Source organism: Lynx rufus, unplaced genomic scaffold (genome assembly GCF_022079265.1).
Source record: "Lynx rufus isolate CCGP_SWC_20201006 ecotype Redwood Valley unplaced genomic scaffold, mLynRuf1.p SCAF_10, whole genome shotgun sequence".
NCBI lineage: Eukaryota > Metazoa > Chordata > Mammalia > Carnivora > Felidae > Lynx > Lynx rufus.
In genome coordinates, this window is record NW_025814824.1 from 12,805,746 (window position 1) to 12,831,725 (window position 25,980).

Consider the following 25,980-nt stretch of genomic DNA (forward strand, 5'->3'; position numbering starts at 1 on the left):
AAACAAAAGTAAAACACACCATGCTAGTGATGGCTATTGGATTGGACGTCGGAGTCAGCCGTGACCCACGCCGGCTGTAGGAACCCACACTGGTTCTAAACTGTCAGGTGAAGCAACAAGTTCGCGGACAGGGAGGCACCCTGTGTTTGCGTGACACATCTCATAGCACACGTATCCACGAGAGTGCACCGGAGCTCCCTGTTTGAAATATCAGATAAAATTGCCAGAAAAGCACGATTTCTGACAAAAGAAAATGTAAACATTTCTCCCACGATCACAGCTGACTCCCCTACTTGAGGTTTCTTCTTAGCTATGAAAACAGTTCATTTTTCTGGCCAACGTGACGGCCAAAATTAAGTTTGCAGGTAAATGGCGGATTACGGATGCAGTGGTTTAGGCCATTGTAGACACCTGGATACAAGACATATATAGTGGTGAGGCTTCTGATGGAAAAGATACAGTGATGTGTTTTCCTTCGTACGTATGGAAGTGTGCCTTTCGTTCTCCAAAAGGGACAGTTTTGAAGTCACCTTGGAAAGCATCAGGGTATTTTCCCTCGGGACTCACTCCTCACAGGGATATGCTTTTCTTTTCACAGGTCAGCTCCCTTTTCCTTTCACACAACTCTTGCACCTGTTAATGGGAGTTTGTGGGAACATGGGAAGGAGACCAACAAATCTTTTCTCCACAAAATAGGTGTTTCCAGAGCAACTTAAGGTTATGCACCCATTCAAATAAAACCCAACAGAGTCAAAACCCTCTCCGTTCGTGGCATTAGAACAATAAGATGATGTTAACTAAAAGGATCGGAAAATTTGGAAAAGTTAATAGAGTTAAAATTCTGTTTGTTCTTTTTGAAATTAAAAAAAACAAAAATACTACCCTCCTTCTCCTTCAGCATCTGTTGTATATATTCTGCCCTCACATCTCTGCCATGATTTCATAGGGAAATGTGTATACTGTAAAAAAAATAATAATAAAAAATAAAAAATAAAAAAAAGCAGATTATAACGTGGTTCCAAACAGAATGTCTGCTTCTATCCTTAAAGCATGTACTGAACTTCTTCATCCTCTGCATTAAGAAAATAAAAGTGCAGCTTATGTTCAAAAAGTACGAGTCATACAAAGCAAGGTTTCAAAGTTCTGTACTTAGTGTAACCTTTTGAAGGTTTGTCTTGATTAGTATAAATTCAGACTGCTTACCCATTGACTATAAGTAACTTTTTTTTGTTTTGTTTTGTTTTCGAGTCTTTAGATGACAGATCATGCTGGAATAGGTGCGCTCTTGCTTGCGTAAAGACAGCTGTGCTATGGCGTGGTGGGTGGGTGGGTGGGTGGGCGGCTGGTTGTTCTTTGTCTCAAAGGTTAACGTGATTCAAGAGAGTGGTTTTGCTAAAGAAACCGAAGCACACTCGTCATTACATCGAAGAGGGTAAGAAAACAACTCTGAGAGACAGCAAGCAGGAAGGGCCCAGGATCACTGTGTGATGCCACAGGTCAGCTCACCCAGTCCGACATATGTACACCAGTGTTGAATCTTTAAAAGTCTACCCCGCTCCTGGCCTTATCCCCCCCCTCCCCCCCGCCCCCCTCCGCCCCCCACCCCACCCCCCAAAAAAATAAAGGAGAGAGAGAGAGAGAGAGAGAGAGAAAGAAAAAAAAGCATTTGCCTTCCCTCCAACAGTCAGAGACGGTCAGAGTGCCTCTGCTTGGGGACCAAGTGTGGACTTTGATCTCAGGCTACGCTGTGCTTTTTAGAAAACCAGGCGGGGGACAGGGGGCAGAGGGTGTGACCGCGGGGCGGTGACTGGGGGGGGGGCGGCGGGCGGGCGCGCCCCTCCCGGGGTGGAAGGGGGGGTGGTGGTGGTGGCGGGGTTGGGAGGGTGCTGGGGGGAGGGGAGGTGACAGTCCTGTCCGGCGGGCGCGCCCGGCCCTCACAAGGGGTTGGCCAGCGCCTTTTTGGAGCGCTTGATCATACTGGGGTGGAACTCGGTGTGGCGCCGGGCGTGCTTGGTGAGGTGGTCGCTCCTCATGAAGCGCTTCTCGCACAGGGGACAGCGGAACTGCTTCTCGCCCGTGTGCGTCCGGTAGTGGCGCGTCAGCTCGTCCGAACGCGAGAACTTTTTAAGGCAGTCTGGCCACGTGCAGGGGAAGGGCCGCTCACCTGCGAGAAGGGAGGCAAGACAGGGCGCGGTGACACAGCACATCCCAGGAGTGCGCGCTCCCAGCCGCCCCTCCCCACCCCCGGGACGCGCAGGAGGGACCCCCGGGACCTCAGACAGTGACTGCCTTGGGACCGGCATTAAGCCGCCCGCCCCAGGGGGGGGCACCGAGCAGACGGTTCCGAGAAGCGTCTTCTCCGAGCACGTGAACTTGCTATTTTATGCCGCAAGGATCCCTGAGAGCCTTGGACATTCTTACTCGGTTGCTCAGGTTCTCTCCCAGAATCAAAACCCTCAGCCCTTGGCTGATTTCCCGGCGCTGTGGACCTCAGGCCGCACGTCCAACCAGCCCCCCACCCGGAGCTGCGACCCCCCTCCAGCCGCTGAGTGCCCTGGCCACCCAGCGTCTATGTCCCCAAGCCTGGTGACAGCCCCCTCCCCGCCCCCGACAGGAAAGCTGGCTTGCTCCTGAGCACCTCGGCCAGGAACACTTTCAGGGACATGAAATCTGCTTCCGTGCAAAAGGCCTCGCTTTAAGTCCTATTGCCTTAACACAAAACAGCTGTGTGTTCCCTCCTTTGGGTGTCCGAAGACAGCTATGGTGTCTTTCTCTGATCTCTTGTTCAGACTCAACAATCCCAGTTTCTTCCATAGAACAATGAACCTCATTCTAAACTGTTAAGAGGGAAGGGCTCTGCGTGAGTTAACTCACTGAATGCTCACAGGACTCCCCTCGGAGGTGGCCCATTTCACAGATGGGGAAACAGGCTTTTAACACCTGCCAGGTGTTTCCGGGGCACCCCTCCCACCCCCCTTGTGGTCACTTTCCTCAGATTCAGCATATTGTCTGCACGTCGTCGCACTGAAAATGCAGCTAAGCCTCACCCTCCAGACGTGAGCAGGCCACCTCCTGGCCCCGGCGGAATGAGCTGTTTAAGACGAGAGTGTTGTGTGCTCCTCTTGTGAGCGCCTGCCTGCCTGCTTCTCACCTCCTTCTAGCAGAGCCCAAAGTGGATGCTTCACAGACCCAGGGCTACAGGCTCCTGCCCTCCACAGAACTCTCCAGAAGAGAACATGTTTTCTCACTCCCGTCCCCACCTTCCTGGCTGAGAGCTGTCCAGAGTGGTGCATCTGAGTCATCCAAATATTATTCATCCTTCCCCTCCCCCCGGGCCAGCTTCTCCTACCCGGTGCCAGAGATGTAGACATACTGATAATAAGGACAAAACCAAACCTTTGTCAGCTTCGTGACAATTTCCACATGGCTAAGGTTTTATTTGCTAGTCTCTCCGCAGAACAATGGTCCTCACACCCCGTACGACCTCCTTGTTCTTATGGGAAGCCCGGCATGGGCACAACGAATCTGTGTAAGTAGATTCGTTATATGTGGGTCTGTGTGTAAATCCCCACGGAGCCGGGGGCTGAAAAGCCACAGTAGCACAAGGCAAGAGCAAACCAGCGAATGCCGAGCCAAGGTGGACACAGGTGCTGGGGTTAATGAGGCATGAGGATGCTCGAAGTCTCCAGGAAGGGCCCCCAACCCCCCAAAACAAAACAAAAAGAAACCTCGCTTCAAACCCAAACCCTCTGAAACACTCAACGACGTGGAATCGAAAACTACACTTTTGCGTCTTCTGCTGGACCCAACGGCACCCTACCCGGTTCAGAACTTTGGAACAAAAGGCGGAATGCAGTTTGCCACAGCCCGGCAAGGTTGAGCCTCCTAGGACAAGGACAACATCATGTGTGGTCGTGTGCTGTTTATACTGCCGTGCACTGAGTAACTGCCCACGCGCATGCTACGTATGTGTGTGCATGTGTGTGTGCAGAGCTGAGTCTGTTCATCCTCCAGATCGCTCACATGACCAAAGCCTGCTCAGAAGTTCCCGGATCGCTGGGGGGGGAGACAACTTCTGCCTGTTGCAGAACGAGACGGCCACCAAGTCCTCTTAATCCCGTGAGGGGTCTATGGGAGAGATGTTCTCTTAAATATGTTCTGTTAACATATACAACAAAGGGTCAGAATTCACACAGCAATGAATTTTATAACTATAAAAGCAAACCAACCGAGACCGAAGTGAACAACCCTCTCTTATCTCTCCGTCCCGGAGCCGTTCTCTCCACTGCTTTATGATTTGGTGGTGAGGAAAGCGACCGAAAGGAAAAGCTCAGTGTTTTCTCAGTGCCTGTTAGGACAAAAACTCATTGGAGGGATTTTCTCGGAGGAGTGGTAATGTGGGTTAGCTTACTCACTGGCACATGTTTCTTTCAAGTGAGTCAGGAGAGGAGGTTAATTTATTGGAAAGGATCTGTGTCCACTGTGGGGAAAAATGGATCAGAAGACCTCTCTGCTGTGGGCTGGATTGGAAAAGAAAGAAGGCACTCCTCCTGTTTTAGGAAGATGGCTTTGTGGAAGCGATACTCAACGGAAAATTGTCATGAAGCCTGAATCGGCTGTAAGTACAGAACTTACAAGCATTTATGCTTACAATTCACAATTCACGTATGTTTCAAGTGTAATCAGAGTCCCTTCCCATTGAATTCACCTTTGGTCTAGCTTATGCCTACCCTGTCTTCACTGCCCTCCATGGTTGTCACCACGTGACTGCTCTCTTCCTTCTAACCCAGATGCTGCCATTGACCTAGCATCTTTATCCCTGTTGCAGAGAAGAGGGGACCACCTAGTGAGCCCAGAGCAAATCAGAGCCAACAGTAGCGTTTGTTAGACTCATATTACTCGTATAATTCAACCTTACAGTTTCTAAGCATTTAAAAAAAGATCTACTTGTCAGTGACTTCCTAGTGTAAAGGCTCCAGGATCATTTTGATTCTTCTTGGATCCCTTGGAAAAACATTAGGAGATTTTTTTGGTCAGCGATCTAAATCAGGGGTTTAGCAAACTACAGCCCACAGGCCAAATCTGACCTGCCATCTATTTTTGTAAAATTCCATGAGCTAAAAATGGTATAAACACCATTCTTCTATTTGGTTTTTACCAAATAGTTGGGAGGAAAAATCAAAAGAATAATAATATTCTGGGATAGGAGAAACTTTGATGGGATTCAAATTTTCGCATCCATATACAAAGTTTATTGGGCCAGAACCATGCTCATTTGTTTCTGTATTATTATCTCCGTCTGCTTTTTCACTATAACAGCAGTCTCACATGGTTGCAACCGAGACTGTATGGCCCATGAAGTCTAAAATATTTGCTATCTGGTCACTCGTAGACAGTGGGCGGACACATGATCTCAGTCTGAAAATCTGAACTTGTAGCTGGTGTGCACCAGAGTTTGCAAATCCAAACATCTTCAGGAGTCAGACATATAATAAAAATGGGTGTGGCGCGCCTGGGTGGCTCAGTCGGTTAAGCGTCTGACTTCAGCTCAGGGCATGATCTCATGGTTCATGAGTTTGAGCCCTGCGTCGGGCTCTGTGCTCACAGCTCAGAGCCTGGAGCCTGCTTTGGATTCTGTATCTCCCTCTCTCTCTGCCCTTCCTCTGCTCATACTCTGTCTCTCTCAAGAATAAACATTTTTTAAAAATTTAAAAAATAAAAACGGGTGAAATGCTAGGCGTATTAGATCATGGATTGTAGTGGAATCCATGGCCGACTGGACGGCTCTTTGTCCCCTCAAAGGCATTCACATTCAACACTTTATAAAACACTGTGCCAGTCAAACAATGCGTGTGTGCAGGAAGCCTGGATTCTTCTTGGAGACTTACAATTTGTATCCCTTTGAAACCATCTACCTCTTTAACCCAGTGAAGAGTTTGCACACAACCTACTTTGGGATACATTTCAGCCTGTTAGCTAATAATAGACACATAATAAGGTATCATCCAGAAAATGATACATGTTTTGCACCCAAGAAAGTATGGAATGGAGAAATCGTAGGTAGAGAAGGAACAGAATTTAAGGCTGCATGGGACCAGAGATGGTGGGCAGAGAAGAGAGGCCTGCTCGTCATCTTGCAGCCAAGAGGAAATCAAATCAGGCCTTTCTTTCAGCTCAGCGCTGAGGCCCACAAAGAACAGGTAGCCTTCTTCACACAGAACGAATCATATGGCAAAGCAACTATCAATTAAAGAATCTTTAAACTTGTCTTTAGTATTAATGAGCGAGCTACCATCCTCCAGGGGGGTTGGGGAAAAGGAACAGACATGTACTAGTGTTTTATTTCTGGCCTTTACAGGAAAACATAGCCAGAGGCAGTGACACCATAAACTCTTGCTTTACTGGAGCAGAGCTGTTAACAGCACAAGTTCCTCTGCGTTCTCATTATTTATACACCACTCCCCTCCCCTTTGAGCAACGCGCTAAGCACCTCTCGCTGACAGACTCCGCTCAGAGTATAAAATAAACTTGATCAGAACGGCTACTGAATACTGCACCTGGTGTGTAAAAGACTTCCTTTGCAGAGGCAGGTCAGGCCTCCAGAAGGCTCCTGGGCCTCCAATGGGTTCAAGAGAAGTGGAGTAGAGCCTGCTGGCTACGTGCTTGCCTGCTTAGCACAAAGGACGGAGCCTCCACCCTGCTTGGAGATTAGTCGACAAGCCAAGTGGGGAGTTCTCCATAAAGAGGGAGAAAGACTACAGTGGGAGGACTGCTAACTGGCTATACTCAACCCCCCTTCAGGTTCCCCTGAGTTCAGACAGGCTGCCCCTGGGGTACTGGCCTGGGGTCCGGGAGACCCCTGCTCTCAATGCACTGCTTTCCCACCTGGTTCTCCTTCCCTTCCACAATGCCACAGAAGGACCTAAAATGGGCTAAAGCAGGAAGGTTAAAAGTGCAAACTCTGAACCTCCCATTGCTTCTGACAAACGTAACTCCATCTAGTAAAACCAGAAGGGATCTCTAAAAATGCCAATGAAGAAACACAGCTTCTCGCGGATATACAAAATCAGGGCCACTTCTTCAGGAAAAAGTAGTGTTTTTTGATCGAAAAAAGCAAGTAGGATTCCAGAGATAAAAGGATAATTTGATATTAGAAAATCATATTGATATGGTTCCCTGTTTTAACGGACTAATACATCCGCTCCTACCCTCACACACAGAATCTCTTGAAAAATGCAAAATGGCGTTTGATAAAATTCAACATCCATCCCTAGTAAAAAGCTTTTAGGAAAATAGAATGATTCCTTAACAGGATAAAAAATATAGATCTGAAACCTTTTCCTAGCAAGGTCAATAGTAAAATAAAGGTAGCATTCTATTAAAGTCAAGCTCAAGGCATGGATGGACACTGCCCCCATCATTATAGCTACTTAATGTTGTTTAGGAAAAGTGAGTGAGCACAATTAGATAACAAAATAAGACGTAAATCACTGGAAGGAGAAGGTCGAATCAGAATTATTTACAGCTGATACAACTTTCTATCTGGGAAGTCTCAGAACAATAACCAAAAAACTAATATAAATTAAAAGTGCATTCACAGGTAAGTATACAAAAGAACAATGGTTTTCTTACATGCTAACCACAGCCAATCAGCATAAGCCTACACTAAAAGTTCAGGACCTGCATGAAGAAAATCATAAAACTCTGATATAAAGGAAAATGAATATTGGAACATTTCTCATGTTCTTCGATGGTAGGACTCAATGGCGTGAATGTGGCAATTCTGTGCAGATTCATCTATGAATGTAACACGTACCATAGAAATTCTTTTTTCGTGAACCTGACAAAATTATTCTAAAGTTAATTTGGAAGACTAAATACACTCAACTCGCCAAGAAAATTTTGCAATAGAACAACAATAAGTGAGCACTTGCAATACCAGTGATTAAAATGTATGATTAAAGCTGCAATAATTGAGATAGCACGAGACCAGCACAGGAAAAGACGAATCAGTGGAACAGAGTCAAGTCTGAAAATAAACCCAAGGCTCGACAGGGATGGGGGTCTTTCAAATTAGTGAAGAAATGAATATTTAATTCAATAAATGGCATAGACATCTCAGAGGTTAAAAACATTAAATCTGGATCCCTGCCTCATACCTTTCCCTGCAATAAATTCCAAACGAGCTCTATACATAAATGTAAAAAATAAAACCGCAGAGGTGAGAGAAAATATAGGCGACTATTTTTAGAATCCTGAAGTGGGGAGAAGACTGTCTAAATACGAAACCAAAGGCAAAATCCTATTTGAAGCATAGTTTTGAGACACAATAAAAAATTTTAAACTTCTGCATAGTAAAATATATATATAGGTGAAAAATTTTAAGAGCCAGAACAGTGAACTAGTAAAGGAAATTCCAGCATAAGACAAAAAGTTAAAATCCGTAATATGAAATGGACACTGAGAAATCAAAATTAATAACCCAATTTAATAAAATTGGGCAAAGATGCAAATAAGTAATTAATAAAATAAGAACTACTAATGGCCAATAAATAAATATATGGCAATATATTCAATCTCACAAGTAACCAAAACATGCCAATTAAGACTCCAATGAAATATACATCAGGCTGGTGAAAATGTAAAGTGTGTTCACAGACCTTTTGCTGATAGAGGCATCAGGAAACCGACCTTTTACTGCATGAGTAGGACTTATAACTGATCTAGTGCTATCTGGCAATGTATTCATCTAGGAATTATTTTTGGTAATAATAAAGAACACGGAAGTATACAGGGATACCAGCATTGTTCATAAAAGCTAAAACTTGGTAACAACTTAAATGTCTGACAATAAAGAAAGGGTTTGATACGTTATAGTGTATCCATTAGGTGGAATAATATGTACTTGTTACAAAGATACTAGATCGTTACAGAATGAAATGGAAAAATGTTAGCAATACACCACTATGTGAAAAGGACAGAGTATTATCTGCTGTATATGTATATGGAACATCTATGGAGAGAAAAAATCCTGGAAGACTATATACAAAATAGGAGCAGTAGCTATCTACAGGTGGGGCGGGGGGGGGGGAGGGGAGGATAAAGAATAACATTTTCTTTCTGTAACTTTCCCGTATTTTCTGATTATTTTTGTAAACAGTAAGTACAAATTTATGAGACAAAGTCAGAAAAAAGTCAACAGAAAACAAAGGAAGCATGCATTTGAGTTTAAATGTTTCCACAAATGGGTGGATCTTTGATCAAGAATATATTCTACCTGGAGAAGTGGGGGCCGGGTATTTATTTTCTATTGAGAAATTAACACTCCCGTGTCCGAGACCAAAGTAAGAAGGATCATTCTGTTTCCTTCTCAAATTGTTAGAAAGTGAGAAACTTTCAGAACGTACTTCGTGTGTTTTTTCTCACTCTTCCTTCACCCCCTCCTCTCCTCCCTTTTCTATATATGAAGGGAAAACTGCCCTCCAAGGACAGACGAGAAGCCCCCTCCAGACGCAGTGTTAATAGGACAGTAATGGCAAGGCTGCCCCACGGAGGGGTGAGTTTGTTGGGAAGCAGGGCAGTGAGCGTGTGCAGAGGTACAAAGCCCGGGGTCCAATACAGGGTTCATGGGTGAGACTGGCTGGCCGCATACCCACACAGACCTGCCCAGATCCCAGGCCTTCGGCACCCCCATCCGGTTGTCCACTATCACATGTCCTCATTCCCCACGGGAGAGTCAAGTTGACTTGTGGGTACAAGATGGGAGCCTTTGCTCTATTGTTTTTCTTGTGTGCTACCACCAAGGGTGGAAGTGCCCATGGACTTGACAGAGGAGGTACGTAGGCCATCTTTGGGCGTAGACAATTCTATGCTTCCCTGCGTAAATCGTTCCAATTAATTATGACCTCAAAAATCAAGAAACCAAAAGCCTCTTGTTTGCTCCAGAAAATATTGCTACCTACATATGCATATGTAGATGTTCTGAAAACATAAAAGCACTTGACAGGCCTGGAAGCATGATCCTGCCCGAATGCCATCCCATCATACTGCCATTTGCTCTCGGCCCCTCTTTGAATCCCTCTTGTGATCTGGTTTCTTTTTATATTTTATTTGTTGCTACCACAGAGTCATTTTAGAGTCTGAATGGGAGATTTTACTTCCCGGCCCCTGTGTTTTTCTGTGGAGGGAAGCTTGCCTCATTCTTTAGGTTCGGAACTGGGAAGTGTGTCTGTAACATCTGTCACACGGCACTTCTTCAATGCAACGTGCTGGCGTCCAGGAAGCGAGCCCGTCCGAATATTGTGTGTGTGTCCCCAGCCTCAACTGATCTGTCAGACAGCTCATGCGCTGGGACCTCAGACGTGGAGACGGCAGACAACAGATTCGGGACTCTAGGCAAAAGGTATGTCCCGACGTCTCGGTGATACAGTCCCGATCTCAGCAACTCTGCATCGGCACAGGTGGAGTGACCTCCCCACAACCACACGCCGAGGTCCAGGCCCAGATCCGCTGGTTCCCATGCCCACATCCTTCCTGCCATCCCAGATCACACTGCTTCTGCCCAGTTGTTTGTGGGAAAGAGAACTAATAAATGAACCCACTAAACATCGAACAGGATGTAAGTGTTTAATGGCAAAACTATCCTGAGAACACAGATCCTTGAATCTTTGCATTCTGGGTGACTTTTGTAACCATCGAATTCAAACCTGTCGTGTTTCAGATCACACTGACTCAGGGCACATTACTTGCCCAGAGATGAGAACCGGTTTTCTTTTTCTTTCTTTCTTTTTTTTTTTTAAATGTTTATTTTTATTTTTGACAGAGAGAGAGAGACAGAGCATGAGAAGGGGAGGGGCAGAGAGAGATGGAGACACAGAATCCAAAGCAGGCTCCAGGCTCTGAGCTGTCAGCACAGAGCATGACGTGGGGCTCGAACTCACAGACCTCGAGATCATGACCCGAGCCGAAGTCGGACGCTCAACTGACTGAGCCACTCAGGCGCCCTGAGAACCAGTTTTCAAATTCCTCCTTCGGTTTGGAGCACAAGACAAGATTGGATGCAACACAAGAGCAAAGGCGCTAACTCAAGGCAGAGAGAGCCTTCTACTACGTGATTCTCTCATTCTCTTATTCCCGGGCTCTTCCTTCCAGCTGGATTGGCTTGAGGGGCAGGGGTGGGGGTGGGGGCAGGTATTTACGGTTTAAAACAAATAAGTGCTGCTGAGCTTTAAGTTTCAAAATAGGGTCTGAAAAATGGAAAGCAGATCCTGAAGTCCTTCAATTTAAAGTCTCTTGATTGGCCAGTGCTTCCTACCAAGACCTGAGCTATACAGAGAGGCTGGGGGGGCTGAGTTTGGAGAACAGACGCAGACGTCCCTAAGAAGTGCCCCGCATTCTCTATTCTGCTAATAACAGGGGTGGGCAGTCCCAAGGGGGCCGACCACTGCTGCCCGCACCAGCCCCCCTGGAAGGTCCCCACAGGCCAGGACACCTGAGGGATCAGGCCCACGACCACATGGCTGGGAGAAGGCCACAGGGGTCCTTAGTCACAGAATGCAAGGATCTATCACCTGCAGCCATTGTACAGCGATCCTCTTCAGCAGAGGATGCCAATGCATGAGGACCAAGACCCAAGCTAGAGCATGACACCCCAGGGGAGACCACCAAGGTCAAAGGACGGTGCTCAGCGGACGGTGTGCAACATCGACAGCCCTTTCCTGATGCCAAGATGCCAAAAAAAGAGGTGGGCCTCTTACCGACCAAATGCTAGATCACTCCCAGGAGAAAGAAAGGCAAAGGGAGAGGGACAGACAACTCTGATTTTGCAAACACTTACCCAAAGAAGAACACCATTCAATAGAGAAGTGATGGAGACACGCTGAATAGGATCAAGAGGAAATTTCTCAACCAACAGCACAGATGGGTGGGGGTGAGGGTGGGGCTCGAGAACCCAGTTCTGACTGTGGACAGTTACACTGTGCACACCCCAGGTTTTAGTGGGGAATTCGTGCCCAGTGCACACGGGCGCTTTGGAAGGCCCCCTGAGACTTTCGGCATCCTTAGCAGACACAAAGATAACCTTTCCGTTTGTGCACTTAGGTGAAATCATGTGGCAGCCACAGCTTCCGGTCTGGAGTGGCCGCTATCCAGAGGGCCGGATCTCTGAGAATACCACGGGTCGGCGACAAAAAATACAGGAGATGAGACTGCCGTCTTGTTAGAAAACTGTCTGGTCTAGCTGCCAGCCAGTCCGTGGCACTCGCCACGACTCAGGGGGCCTAGTGATGCTGTGGCACTGTTGTCAGCCTCTTGTCCCTGGGCTCAACCACCGTAGGACACTGCCGGCCCTACAGGAGGGCTGTGATGACCGCAGGCCATGTGGGCCACTGTCAAATCATTTTTCAAGCTTTAATGGAGTGAGCCGTTAATTCATATTGCCTGGGCCCCTGGGTGGCTCAGTCAGAGTCTGACGCTTGAATGTGGCTCAGGTCATAATCTCACGGTTCTGTGGGTTCGAGCCCTCCACTGGGCTCTGTGCTGACAGCATGAAGCCTGCCTGGGATTCTCTTTCTCTCCCTCTCTCTCTGCCCCTCCCCTGCTCATGCTCTCTCTCTCTCTCAAAATAAAAAAAAAAAATTCATATTGCCTGGTGTTTGGTGACCACAAAGCTTGGAGGGACTCAGCCATCCAAACTCCCCCAAGGAGTCCCCCTGCCCGGCTCCCCCCACATCTTCCTCGGGAAGAAATAACTCAGGTTAGAGGGCGAGAGCCCACGTTTCTGTATGCTGGGGACCCCCTCCTCCCCCCCGCCGCCCTGCCTTCAGAGGGATAATGCACACCAGACAAGCCTCTGGTGGCTGGCCACTGGTAAGATTTATGACACGAAAGAGAGGAAGCCAGCTCTTTCTGCTTATTTTCGTTAAAACAGCAGTGGTACAAAACTACCGTAGAATTATGGCAGCATAGGGATTTAAGTCATTTTTATGTGTTTTTTGTAAGTTATTTTTAAGAGCTAATTTTTGCCTCTTACAATTTATTATGGTGTTTTTGTTGGGCATCACACGCTGAATAGACTCCTGAATCCCAACGGGAACTGTCGTAGAAACAGCCCATCTTTGTAAAGATGGGGCCTTTATCTATTAACACACAGGGTGACAAACGTTCACGTAAGCACAACTCATTTCTCTGGGCATTAAAACAGACAGACGGCTGGAATTCAGACCAAGCAAATGGCTCTGCTTATCACACTGCTGCTGTTAACCTTATTCCACGGGAGGCTTTGGGTACTGGCTTCTAGAATATCCAGAGAAGAGGACATACAGGTATGAGCCTGAGCACGTGAAATAACATGTTGAAATAACCTATTTCCTGCAAAGACCATTTAGTACATGCACTGGTGGCCTATCTTTTAGGATGAATTCCAGAGATAGTTCAGAGTCCTTTCTGTTCAAAGAGGAGGGAAAAAAAGTGCTGTCATACTAATCTGTCCCTCATTTTGTCAAACTTCTGCTCTTTGGACCATCCTGTCTATAGTTCTACGTGGGCAGACAGAGTGGGTATCTGTTGGTTTTGCCTGTCCGGCATGCATTGCCTCTTTTGGGTACTAAATAGCACACCTTGAATTTCCTTTTGGAAACCACCCCTTCCCCACTCTAAGTCTATGTGATTTCGGGGTGGAGAGTGACCCCACACCCCAAAGCTTGATTGAGTTCAGGGGCAGACACAAGGTTCTGACTCCACTGTGAAGATTGAAGCCTGTGACTTTTGCTGGAATCATTCGCGAAGGAGAACTTTCCTTCCACAGGGCTTGCTGAATTGGCAGGATGGGAGTCTGCTGATGGCCACCTTACCGCCGTCCAGAGACGGGCTGCGCACGGATGACGCCACAGCAGAGGACAGCGGGGCGGAGCCAGGGAGGGAGCCAGACACTGAGTAGTCGAACCCAGAGATGCCAGAAACTAGAGCTACCCCAGATGTGTTGGCAATTTGAACCCGTCACGTTTTATTTTTTATCGAGCCAGACCAAGATTGGATTCTGTTGTTTGTGACCAAGAGTCCTAAGACAGCTGCAGACCCAGGACCAGGTTCTTTTTCCATTGGGAGGAAGAAGGCTCTGAATAACTACTGGAAAGTATAGGATAGGTCTGGTCAGAGTCCCAGATTTCTACAGATATTTCTAACCAACGTTCACAAAAATCATCCAAGAGCCAGAGTCAGAACACAAGAATAGAGAGCTAACCACTGGTAGCTTTGGAGCCAAGTTCAGGAGAGCCATGCAAAACACAGGGTCGCTTCCCACCGGTGGAAGGAAGCCCCAGGGGTCCAAGTGAACAATTCAGGCGTGACTCCAGCAGCTAGAAACATGCTAGGAAAATTCCAGAGTAACCTTGGGGCTAAGGTAACTAACTCCAAGTCTAATTCCTCCTATAAAATGAGAGTAAGAGTACTTTCCTATCTCATAGGACTTCTGTGAGTTTATACAGGACAATGCATGTAAACTATTTGGCTTAGAAGTTGGTATATAATAAATGCTGGATGTTACTGCTATTACTGATATTATTACTAATAGGACTACTACTAATATTAATAATTTTCTACTATTGCTGTTATTCACAACGTTGGCAGTGCCTGCTTTCTGCATGTAGCCCAGCTCTATGGGTGGAGCGGTCGCTCGAGAAATAAGTATTATTCAAATAAATGACCTGCTGCTGGACAGATCTGGAATTGTAAACAAAAATTCTAGGGACATCCAGGGCTTCTGGGCAATACCTGTAACTTATTTTTTTTACTTTTTCAATACATTTTATTTTTATTAAGTTTATTTTGAGAAAGGGGGGGAGAGAGAGAGAGAGAATGTGCGGGAAGGGTTGAGAGGGGCAGAGAGAGAGAGAGGGAGACAGAGAGAATGCCAAAGAATCCCAAAGAATCTGTGCAGTCAGCACGGAGCCTCCCACGGGGTTAGATCTCACAAACCACAATATTATGGCCAGAGCTGAAACCAAAGGTCAGACACTTAACTGACTGAGCCACCCAGGTGCCCCCTAAATTATTTTTTAATTATAATTCTTGATGTGTGGAGACAGTGTCTGAAATGTTTTAAACACCTCATGTGATTTAACTTGCAGAGCAATTTCATGAGTATAGAATCACTGAAACCCATTTTACAGATGGGAAAACTGAGGCTCAGAGAGTTTTCGCTGTACCAGAGTGGCAGAGGCGGGACTCAAGCCCAGGTCTAAAGGCCCGGAAGCCCATGCTCTGCTCTCCCTACTGCAGGAGAGCCCCCTCCTGGAGCTGCCCTGCATGCTAACTCTCTAGGATGCGCTAGTCTCCCACCTACTCTTCTGACTACCTCCATCCCATCAGAGCTGGCCCCCTGAAGGGAGGGGGTGAAACCTTCTTTTCTCTTTCTTTGAACCAAGATGATCCATACAGTTCTTTCTAGTTCTGAAATGTCCATAAAGCTTTTTTTTTTTTTTGTCCGTTGCCTGCCCCTGGGACTCTGGGAGGCACTCACTTCCAAAACAACAGAGACTTGCCTTGGAAAAATGTTCACACTTTGTTTCAAACAAAACACTGCTGCCTGCATTTCAAATCCCTGTCATTAATTTTGCATGGCTTAAGCTCCTGTCTCTTTATTTTCATCTATGTAAAGAATGTCCTCACTTTTTAAAAAGGCTCAATCAGGGATGAATTCCATTCTCCTGTTCAAATCTGTGATCATTCTCAATTTTATATTTAAAAAAAAAAAAAAACAAGCAAAGACCCACTGGCCCCAGGCATAGATAGCTAGTGAGCTAGCTGGGTCTTGCAGTTCTAGAATCTTTAGATTTCAGATTCAGACGTTCATTTCCAGGATCCCAGAGGTTCACATACCTCACGATGAACCGAGACTCAAAGGCAAGCCTGTAGGTAGACCCTGGTGGACATGGGTTCTGAGCACAAATGGAAATGAACGGCTGGTAAGATCCCACGCCTAAAAAATGGATGCACCTGGCTCCCTTAGAGGGGAAAACATTCTCTATGAATAATAATGTGAGTCCTATTATTTGCTGAGGGGACTGCTTGAGGCCAGGATAAGACAAATGTTTACTCTTGGCCTTAATGCACCAAAAAGGTATTAAAGTTTCAGGAGAGCTCCGGGAAGGGCGGAGTAGGAAATCTCACTGGCACTTGGCCTTGAGCTGGTTCACACTGTGCAGCTCCCATAATAAAAGGGCAGAGGTCCCTCGGCTGACTCCACCTCTGCCCTTTCGCTGGGTTAATTTGGCTAATGCGAAGCAGCTCTTTAAACCAAGATTTAAAAAATGTTAACCGCAGATTGAAATTCTCAGGAGACCGTGGGGGGGGGGTAAGAATCAAATCAAAGAACTGCAAAGAATTCACAGCGAGGGAAGGTCTCCACGTGGGCCACGCTCCGGCCTTCCGCACTCCTCTTAAACAGCCCTTCAGAGTACATGGCGCCCTCTTGTGTTGCTGAGGAAACCGAGGTTCCCGGAGACCCGGCCGTGAGCCCAAAGTCACGTGCCTGTCAAGGCAGCCGGCCAGCCTCCCAACAACCTTGGGCTGAGCTTCCAACCCCCTCACGGGCCCCAACATGCTGGCATGGAACAATCCCCGTATCTGAGAGGGTGGCCGTACCCTCTTACACAGACCACACGATGGATGTGATGACCTCTCAAGGTCACTTCCAACCTCCAAATTCTATTCTTTTGATACAGACAACTGCTGCCGTCAAGTGCTCTGAGCTAGGCCTGGGCCTGTGACTAACTTCCCAGCAAAGAGTGGGGCGGAGCCAGAGAAAGGACCGCTCAGAGACCACTGCAGAAGATCCCATTTCTTTTCTTTTAACCATCTGTGGGTTTTTTTTTTAATTTCCCCTTCCTGTTGCCCCTCCTTTTTGCGTGTGTTGCATGGAAACAGAAAGTGCCTTTGTACCAATTACTAGGCACTAATTTACGTTGTTCAGTGGGCGCTGGGCTTGCTGGAGAAACACTAGGATAAGGTGGGAGGGTCGGATGTGGGGGAGGACGGAAGCAGCAGAGGCCTGGAATGTTGCTAGCTTTCCCTCCGAGCTGGAGAACCGGCAAGGGGAGGGGGAAAAAAAAAACCCTGAAAATTTGGAAGTCAGGACTAACGAAAATGATAAAGCTGGTTTTTTGTGGGCTTTTGTTGTTGTTGTTTTTTAAATCAAGGACGCTAGTGATCATAAGGCATTCAGAAGTCCAAATAGAGGGGCTGGAGAGCCGACTCTAAGCAGGGCACACCAGCTTGCTTCAGGGGCTCTTGGAAACATGAATACTGGAACCCACCCGCCCACTTTTCTTCTCCATGGACTTAAGGAAGACCACGGTCAGCCACTTTCCCAGTGTCATAGATGGTTGTCCCTGGGAAGTTGCATCTGGGAATTTCCCACAGACGTTGGCAGAATGAGTAGTTCTTGGGATACGCGGCGACAACTGAGACAAGAATGTTAAATCTGACCCATAGGTTCAGAATCCAAGGATTCACTTCCTTCAGGCCTTTACATCTGAAGGTAATGGGGTGTGGCCATCCAAACATCTCTGGGCTTGCTCTGCTGTCTTCCCGCGACCAGCCGCTTGTCCCCTCCCCTCTCCTCCCTGCTCATGGAAGATCCCACAGGAAAATAGGAAAACAGGGGAATGGGGTTTTCACCCTGTAATTGTACTCCATGTGTATTTGCTGTCGTGAAACAGTAACCCTGCCAGCAGCAGCAGGTTTTTAAGGCAACCCCACTTTGCTTTGGTTAGGACAGCTAGAGGGGGGTGCCTGAGGACACGGGGTGTGAGGAGGAACAGCCTCTGGTCCTTCCCAGCTCGGGGACTGGCAAGGAAGAGCTGTTGGGTCCCCCGAAAGGCCTGAGTCCCCAGGGTGAGGTCTCAGCAGTGGGCAGCCTTCCGGGACATCCTTCCTTGGAATCGTGGAAGTTTCAGCCTCCCATCTGCAAAACCCAGAAGCAAAGTCTCCACTGCCTCCTAGGAATCCTCAGAAATCTATCATCCTCTACAGCTAGAGGCCATTTGCAGCTTTTTGCCCTCTTCTCGAATGTGCACTGTCACTTTTTTCCCCCACAGGATACATGAGATTGTGTCTAGACAGTCTCACTGGGGAGCAGGGTGGATATCGCCCCAAGGGGGCAAAAATTGGATCTTTGGCAGGTGAAAAAAGTCTTAGCTATGACAGTGGTTTGTGGCCTTCTAAAGGGGCACGGTACGCGGACAGCTCTGTAGTACACCTGAGGCGCTAAAATGTCACGGGAGGGGAGGACAGTTATGGGGGAAAAATGTCTAAAGCTCCTTAGGAGAGAGAAAATGGTGGGGGGGGGGCGGGTAGAAAAACAATGACCTGCAAGCTCCCACTCAGGCGAAGCTGTGAAAGTATTTTGGATGCAGCATGTCAGGTTGTGAAATACCAACAATCCACATCACTGGGGGAGCCCTGTGGAAAGAAGAACGTGACCAAGAGAACGTCCCCTCAAGGACCAACACACACAGGGCCTCCCTTCTATTTATGAAGAGAAGAGCGAGTGGCAAAGACTGGACAGGGGCTCAAATTAACAGTCGGGCCGGCCCGGCCCAGAGGCCACTTCTGAGCTAAGGCCCCTAGTCTAGGGCCTGTGGGGCCTGTGGCCAAAGCGAGACCTTGCCCTGTCCCTGAACGCCTGTCTGTCTCCTGGGTCACGGAAATAGGTCCTTTCTCATACCTCTGATGGCATTAGACTCTCCTGAACCAAACAGTTGACTCTAAACCTTTTGCAGTAATTATAGGAGAAGACTCCAAGGGGGCTCAGAACAGGCCAGGGCACCTGTATAAGCACAATTTTAAAACTTTGGTCTCAGGGAAGGAACACCCTGGCTCAGGGAAGGGACATTCCTAAAGAGGCCAGAAAATCTATTTCCAGTGTTGGAGGAGACCTTCTACAGTGGGGCTCTTCGGATGCCTTCTGCCAGATATTCTCAAGTATCCTGGGAAGATGTTCAAACGGGATAAGGAGAAAGAGAAGCAACCACTCTTGGGAAAAGTTTTGTAAGTCTCGTGTCTCGTTGTTCTACATGAAATGTCGTTATGCTCTATTAAAAAAAAAAAGTACCGTTTTTAAAACTCTTTCTGTAGAACCAAAGTGTGATGATTGGAACTTTGGCCCTTCTGGTTTTCAGAATCCCATAAACAGTGTCCTTAAGTCAATCCACTGTCACCATTTGGGGAGAGTCGACTTAAGTCTTTCCAAAAAGAAAGTAAAATTGCGCTTGGTGTGAAGTAAATAGAACCAAGGTTTCTATCACTGAGATGTCAACCGAGCATGAGTCTACATCAGCTGGTTCTAAAGACTTTGATCTGGAATTTGGATGTGGTTGTTTCCTTCCCCCAAAGATATCCCACCGTCCATAACTGTTCAAGGTGACCGAAAAGTCAGGAAACTTAGGATAAACTTGTTTGTTTTTTGTTTTTAGTGTTCATGGAAGGGTTGGGGACACGTGGGTGTGGCAAGAATGTCTGGGGGGTCAGTGGGTATTTGTGGAGCCAGTTGGGGGTGCGTGCTCAGAGGTGGTGGGAGAGTTGGTGTGAGGGCTGTAAGGGGACGTTCGTGTGTGTGCCTGTGCACGTACGGGAGGGCAGTGATGTGGGTGTGGGTCTGTGGGGGGTGTGCCAGGACAAACTTAAAATTGGTTGCATTAAAAAAAAAATGCTCCATACGTTTTCAGGCCAAGAACTCTAATGGATCTAATTGTTAAGCTGAAACATGACCATAAATACCTTCTAAAGTGTATTTAGACCCAAAAGTCTTGAAACCAAAAGGAATGTATTTGTGGCATTTTCCAGATTAACCATGGAGGTACTGCTTACACTTTAGAGGCACACTGCGTGAGAAGGATATCAGACCTAAAGACTGAAAGAAAAGCAAATTGAGCAGAGTATCATAAAATGGGAACTGAAATGTGAACTGACTGACATACTACTTAAAAATATGTTTATTCTGGGTTCCTGATTTTTGAGGATGCCCTCTCTGTTACACACAAACTATAAGATCCAGAATTTCTTGAGGGCTTTCTGTACATGGAATCCTATTAGCTGCTTTGTCTATGTTATTTAATCTTTGTTCAAGAACCTCTGGGTTCAGAGGTAATACCCTAGCCAGTGGATTAAGAAACTGAGGGTCACAGAAGGGGTAGTAAACTCGAATGCCAACAGAGATGATGTAAATGATTAAAATAAAGGTCACTGCCCTCTAAAGAATGATCAGTTCAAGCCAGTTGTTGCTGGGTAGGAATTCAGGCCTAGTTTTGCCAGATTGATCCATTTTTCCAGAGAAGCCAGAACTCTGGATTTGTGCCGAATCTTTTGATTTTTAGATGTTAGTAACTGATTCCATTTTTATTAACTCTGTGTTGGCCAAGCCAAACAGATCTGCAAAGCAAATTCGGCAGCAGGCCTCTAGTTTGAAAAATTTTGAATTCCAGTAACCTACTGAAGTTTCATTTCTTTCTTTCTTTCTTTCTCTCTCTCTTTCTTTCTTTCTTTCTTTTTTGGTAACTTGCTGAAGTTTCTCACACCTGGGAAACAATCGGACAAGTGAGAACCCAACTCCAAATCGAGTTCCTCTCTTAGGACCCTACGGAGGTAGCAGCCCTGGGTCAAATGCAATTTCCCTTAAATGATTCAACTTCTCAAGCCCCTGGTTCTATGGAAGTCGTGGCCCTGGGAGGGGAGCAAGCAGCAAGCAGGAAGGACTCTTACTGGGCCACGCTGAGCAAGGGGGTGTGGCCGGAATTTTAGCTGTTAAAACCTTCACAGAATGCAGACTTTCCAAGGGCTACCTCCTGTCCACCTCCTGGACTGAATACCAGCCGAAGCAAACCAGGAAGGTCCTTCCCTCATTTCTCCCCCCTCCCCGAGACAATCTAACTCGAAGCCGTATCAGAAACTTCCAAATGCGCAAGACCTACACATCTCTTAGTTAGAGTATCCTTTCCACATGCCTTCTTTCGTGGGAGTATGCTTCCCACCATATTTACAGAGGCCGAGGTTTTTGTTCGACCGTGTCCTGGTATTACAGAGCCCCCAAAACATAAATAAGACACCTGCTATCACCATATCACTAGTTCCAAAGGACTGACTGTAGCATTTAAAATGGGATTAACATTTCACTTGGTTTTCCACTCCTGACTGTGTAAAAGGTTCTCCTGGAACAGCTGAGCCGACGTGCCTTATGGAGAATTAAAGAGCACCACGCATGCACGCACACATAAGCAGCCATTTCTATAAATGCCTGACAAGATCACTCAGCTGAATGGTTCAGAACTCCGGGATTCTTTTTTCTAAGTCGCAAAGACTCGGGTAGCTCACACAGAAACACTGCAGGTTCCCCAGCTACCCGCCTGGGCAGCTCCCTGAAGGAGAAAGTGCCTTTGCTCAAGGTGGCAGGCAGTGAGTGTCCCTGTGAACAACTGAACTCCGGGAACATGGCTGACGAGGCCAGGCCCGCCCAACAGCTGTTGGTGAGTAACACCCTCGGGTTAATATACCCCTACTTGACCCCGGGGAAGTCACGCTAAAGGTCGCATCCCCCAGCTCAGGCACACATCTGCCTCTCAACAACCTTACAGATACAAACTTGAAACTGCTGTTTTGTGGCAACTTGGGGATGACAACCCCAAACAGAGCCTGATTTTGCATTAACCATGGAGGAAATTCAGCTTTACTCCTTTGCCAGCAGCCACCTCCACAAGAAACACGTCCAGAGGAAATAAAATCTGAAATGCAGTTACGTGGCCTTTCTTTTAAGAAGCAAAACCAAAGCAGACCAACCAAGGATCATTTTAAAACCACAGGCCCAGGGCCTCATCTTAAAAGTACCAACAATTACACCCCAAAATGACAATACTTTTCTAAATAACTCCTACAGCCTCTTAAATATGGTGTCCTAGGATAGAAGGAAAAGAAGTTCCACTGAACGAATGAAGCCCTGTGCTTCCTTATCAGAACAGCAGTTGTAAAAAGAACCTTACTAAAGATGGTGAGATAGCAAGGCCCAACCCTTCCCAACTTTTTCCGAGTGTGTTAAACAGAACCAGCAGAATCGGCTGACCGAGGTTCCCCCCCTTAAGCCTCCAAGCCCCGTTCCGTACTGCATATGGCTTTCTGGCCACATTCCTTGGGTCAGCCCTTGCCTTCTGCTGTCCCTGGGAGACACCCTTGCACGAGGCCTCCAGGCGTGTTCTTTACAGAGCCTTGACCTCAGACAAGGGCCACACCTCCTCCCTAACTATTCAGGGGAAGGGTGCCACCAATCATGTGGAAACGAAAAATCAGCTCGGAAACCTCATTACAAAGGCCAACTAATCATGAAGTTAACCCACCGACCCATCACTTGATCAAACTCCGGTGCTGCCTGAAGCGGTGTTATTTTAAACCTCCCCGGGGACTCTTGGCCAAATTTAAAACCACCTTGGCAAGCCCTGAAAAGTAGCAAGCATACGGCTAAATGAGTCCTTAGTCATCCCTAAAAGGCTCCATGTAAAGTGTGCCCTTCTCCCCAGGTTTTGGCCATTCCGCTGCAATCCCTCCACAGAACCAAATAAGAGATACGCCACTTGACCTCCCCAATGCCAGCGTCTGCCCGGGTGGGGGTGGCCCCACCGTCGCGGGGTGCGGGAGTCCTGGGGGGGCGGGGCGGGAAGGGCGGCACCACACTCCCCGCGAAGCCACGCACAGGGGCTGGGCCTCGACACTCACTCTGCCCGCCAGGTTAATGCTCTCCATGGCTTCCAGAGGCTGGAGACAATTAAGGAGAGAGCGAGCTTTCCGTCTCTCTACACGGTTCAATTATTTAAAGAGTTAAACAGCATCTCATCCAAAATGTTGGCACCCTTGAGGCCGAGCGTGGTGTCCTTAACGCCCAGGAAGGCCGCCCGGCCAAAGGTTAACTAACCCCAGAGCTGGGTGGGAGAGAGAGGGAGACGCCGCTAACCTGTATGCACTCTGTAATGGGCTTTGAGATGGGAGGATTTTCCATAGACTTTCCCACAGCCACTGTAGGGGCACTTGTGCCTCTTTTCGGAGGCGTGTTTCCCCTTCGCAGCCACTCCAGGGTGGAGGAGGGAGAGCGGGCTGGGCGCGCTGCCAGGATCCTGTCTCTCCTCCGGGCTGTGAGAAGGACTCGACCCAGATTCGGTGGTCACGTCGCTGTCGGATCCCATATCCTCATCCGGACTCTCCAGACTGTCGCTGCACACCGAGGGGGTCTGGATGGGTCGGTACTTGTTCAGGTCCAACAAGCTCTTGGCGATGGTGACCAGCGTGCAGTAATCCTTCCAGGTGTCCCCCGGGTCACCGTGCTCCTTGGTCACCTCGCGCTCAGGTAGTCGCAGTCGCTCGGCGTCCGGAGCGCCCCCATGCTCCGGCACCGCAGCGCGGTTCGAAATGGAAACCAGACACTGGGCAGCCACGAAGTCCATGTAGGCGGCCGCGGACATGGTGCGGGCGACAGCAGCCCCGGCGGCGCGGCCGAACTTGGCGGTGGCTGCGGAGGTTCGGCTCGCCCTGCCCTGGCCTCGGACGACGAGCGCGGCGCGGCGCGGCGGCCAAGGGGGCGGGGGCGCGGGGCGCTTCCGACTCGCAGGAGCGCGAGGCGACCTCAGCCCCTCATCTTTACGTAACCGGCAGCGCCTCCGCACGCAGCATCCACGGCCCCGGGCTCCGCCGCGCTGCCGCCGCTCGCTCGCCGCCGCCCGCGCCCCGCGCCCGGCGCGATCCCCCCGACGGGCGCGCCGGCCGCTCCGAGCCGGCTCCCTTGGAAAGGTGCCACACGTGGCGGCCGCAAGTTTATGCGCTTGAAAACGCCCCCGAGGCGCTGGGAGAGGAAACTGCAAGAGAGGTACACGCCCTCGGCCGCCTCTCCGTCGAGCCGAAGCCGCGGGACATTCAGCCGACCACCCGGGCGCGCGCGGCGAGGGCCGGACCGAGCGCGGGGTCTAAGAGACACTTTTCCCCCAGTCCGCGGACGCCTTCTGAGCCCCTGCTCTGGCCGGTCCGCACCGTTCCGGCATTCTCTTGCTCAGTAACAATTTCGCAGAATCCCATCACGTCACAATCCAAACCCCCTCCAATTGGCCAGCGGGGAGGGTGATTCAACTCTGTTTACTTTCTCCCCCTGCCAGTCAGAACGGCCTTTCGGTGGAGAGGTGCGTCTAGAACTGAGGCGTGCGGCCAATCCGACTGTTCCGTTCCGCTGCCTCGTGCTACCCCTCCAGCCTCGAACGCTGACATTTAAAAGGGTAACAGCCGGGAGGCTGGAAGGGGGCCGCCGCTCCTCCTCGGGAGCGCCTCTCGGTCCCGGTGGCCTCTCCGGGCCTCCCGGCTCGAGGTCCAGCTGGCGGGGCCGGGGCCGTGGCGCACACCTTCCCTAGTCACTGGCGCTCGTCCTCGTGACAAAAGAAAACTTCAGGCTCGGTTTTCCAGCTCGCAAACAGTTAAGTGACTTCCTGCAAACGCTAGAGTCCCAGCAACCAGCCTTCCAATCAAAAGTAAGTTGGTTGATGTCACTGACATGGGCCCAGCCAATCAGAAGGGCGTTCCGAAAGCTAGCGCTCCACACTTGTGAACGCGGGAGCCGTAGTGGAAGTGGACAACATCCCTGTTATTTTGTGCTGCTGGTAGTAAAAGTGTGATATGCATGGGAAGGCAGGGGTGACGAATAAATGCAATGTGAATCATATTTTTTTAAATCTAAGTATGTCAGGACAAGTTGCCCAAGAAGAAACACAAATGAGAAAGGATCATTTCTTTTTTTTTTCTTTCTTTCTTTTTTTTTTTTTTTTTTTTTCAGTTTTGGGATGCAGCATACTTTTGGGCAGATTTTTTTTTAAATAATCCTTCTATTCAGTGCATTAATGATGACTAATTCATTTTTAAAATGCTGAGCTGACAAAAGTTCCGTTTAAACCAGTCTTTTTCCGTCTCACTACTCTTACACTGAAACACCCCCAACTTTGCTTTTGTGATACCTACCATTCCTCTCCTTCCCTAGCGCAATTTATTCTAGGTGAGCTATTTTGGTTTGTTTTGAAGCTACTGTAACCCACCTTCAATTAAATGGAGACCAAAACAAAACAAAAAAAATCCTTCATTTGTATAATTTTTAAAAACATCATTCTTAGCTCATTTTCTTTCCTCAGACCCCTGAACGGTTTTCGGGGCTTCTCTCTCTTCCCTCACTTTACAAATGTGGAGACGGAAACACAGAGAAGTGACCTGTCTACCTTATCAGGTAGATAGTGACAGAGCTCAAGTGAAACAATAAATCTAATGATTCCAAGCCCTTTGGGCTTTCCAACATCTGAGCTCTTCGATTTTGTGAAATATTAACTGTGCTAAACAGATTCTTAAGAACTGGAACAAGCCAGAGATCCTTAGCCATTGAAAACTGTGGCATTACTTGATCAATGATTAGCATGGGTCTTGGAGTCTCATTAACTCAGTTTGCCTCTCCCTCTGAATGGTTGACAGTTGTTTTCCATCTTGACAGCTGAGAAAAGAATCTAGGACTCATGGCTCTTCAGGAGGCTCGCCATCAGCACAACTGGTTAAAAACACATTGATTGCCCTCACTGGGTGTGAAAGGTGCCTGCCTCTCTGTGATGCAGATCCACTGAAGTCCAACCATGGCCCCACTGTCTGGTAGCCTTGGTGAAGGGCTGGGAAAAACTAACACCAGTTTTGTGGTCTCTAAAGGCAGAGTCCCAAATTAACCCTCCCAGCTTGAAGGCCAGTGTAGTTTACTTTGACTTTGCTTTTGAAGCGGTACAGGAAGATATTGGTTGACTATATGGAAAAGGAAGTATGGAAAGGGGGTGGCGGTCAACCAAGACTATCATCATCACCATCTTGGTAAAGTAGGTGCATCATGGTGTGTAAAAGTGAAGCCGTCTTCGAGTTCTTGAATTCCAATTCCCTTAATTT

General features: G+C 48.0%; 1 protein-coding gene across 1 annotated transcript; it reads right to left on the reverse strand.

The window, feature by feature from the left end:
- Positions 1 to 1,843: 1,843 nt before the first annotated feature.
- KLF9 (KLF transcription factor 9) lies at positions 1,844 to 23,652 on the reverse strand. The gene is made up of 2 exons (XM_047101993.1): positions 22,991 to 23,652; positions 1,844 to 2,164 (listed from the first exon to the last, which is right to left on the reverse strand). The coding sequence occupies exons 1-2, from the start codon at positions 23,493 to 23,495 to the stop codon at positions 1,935 to 1,937; spliced, it is 735 nt and encodes a 244-aa protein (XP_046957949.1). The 5' UTR covers positions 23,496 to 23,652; the 3' UTR covers positions 1,844 to 1,934.
- Between the last annotated feature and the right edge of the window lie 2,328 nt (positions 23,653 to 25,980).

Bases quoted from the DNA above. Each gene is read 5' to 3' on its own strand.
- KLF9 (XM_047101993.1), bottom strand. From the start codon at position 23,495: ATGTCCGCGGCCGCCTACATGGACTTCGTGGCTGCCCAGTGTCTGGTT. The intron at 2,165-22,990 runs GTTAGCGGCGTC...CCCTTCTCGCAG, and splicing joins CCATTACAGAGTGCATACAG to GTGAGCGGCCCTTCCCCTGC.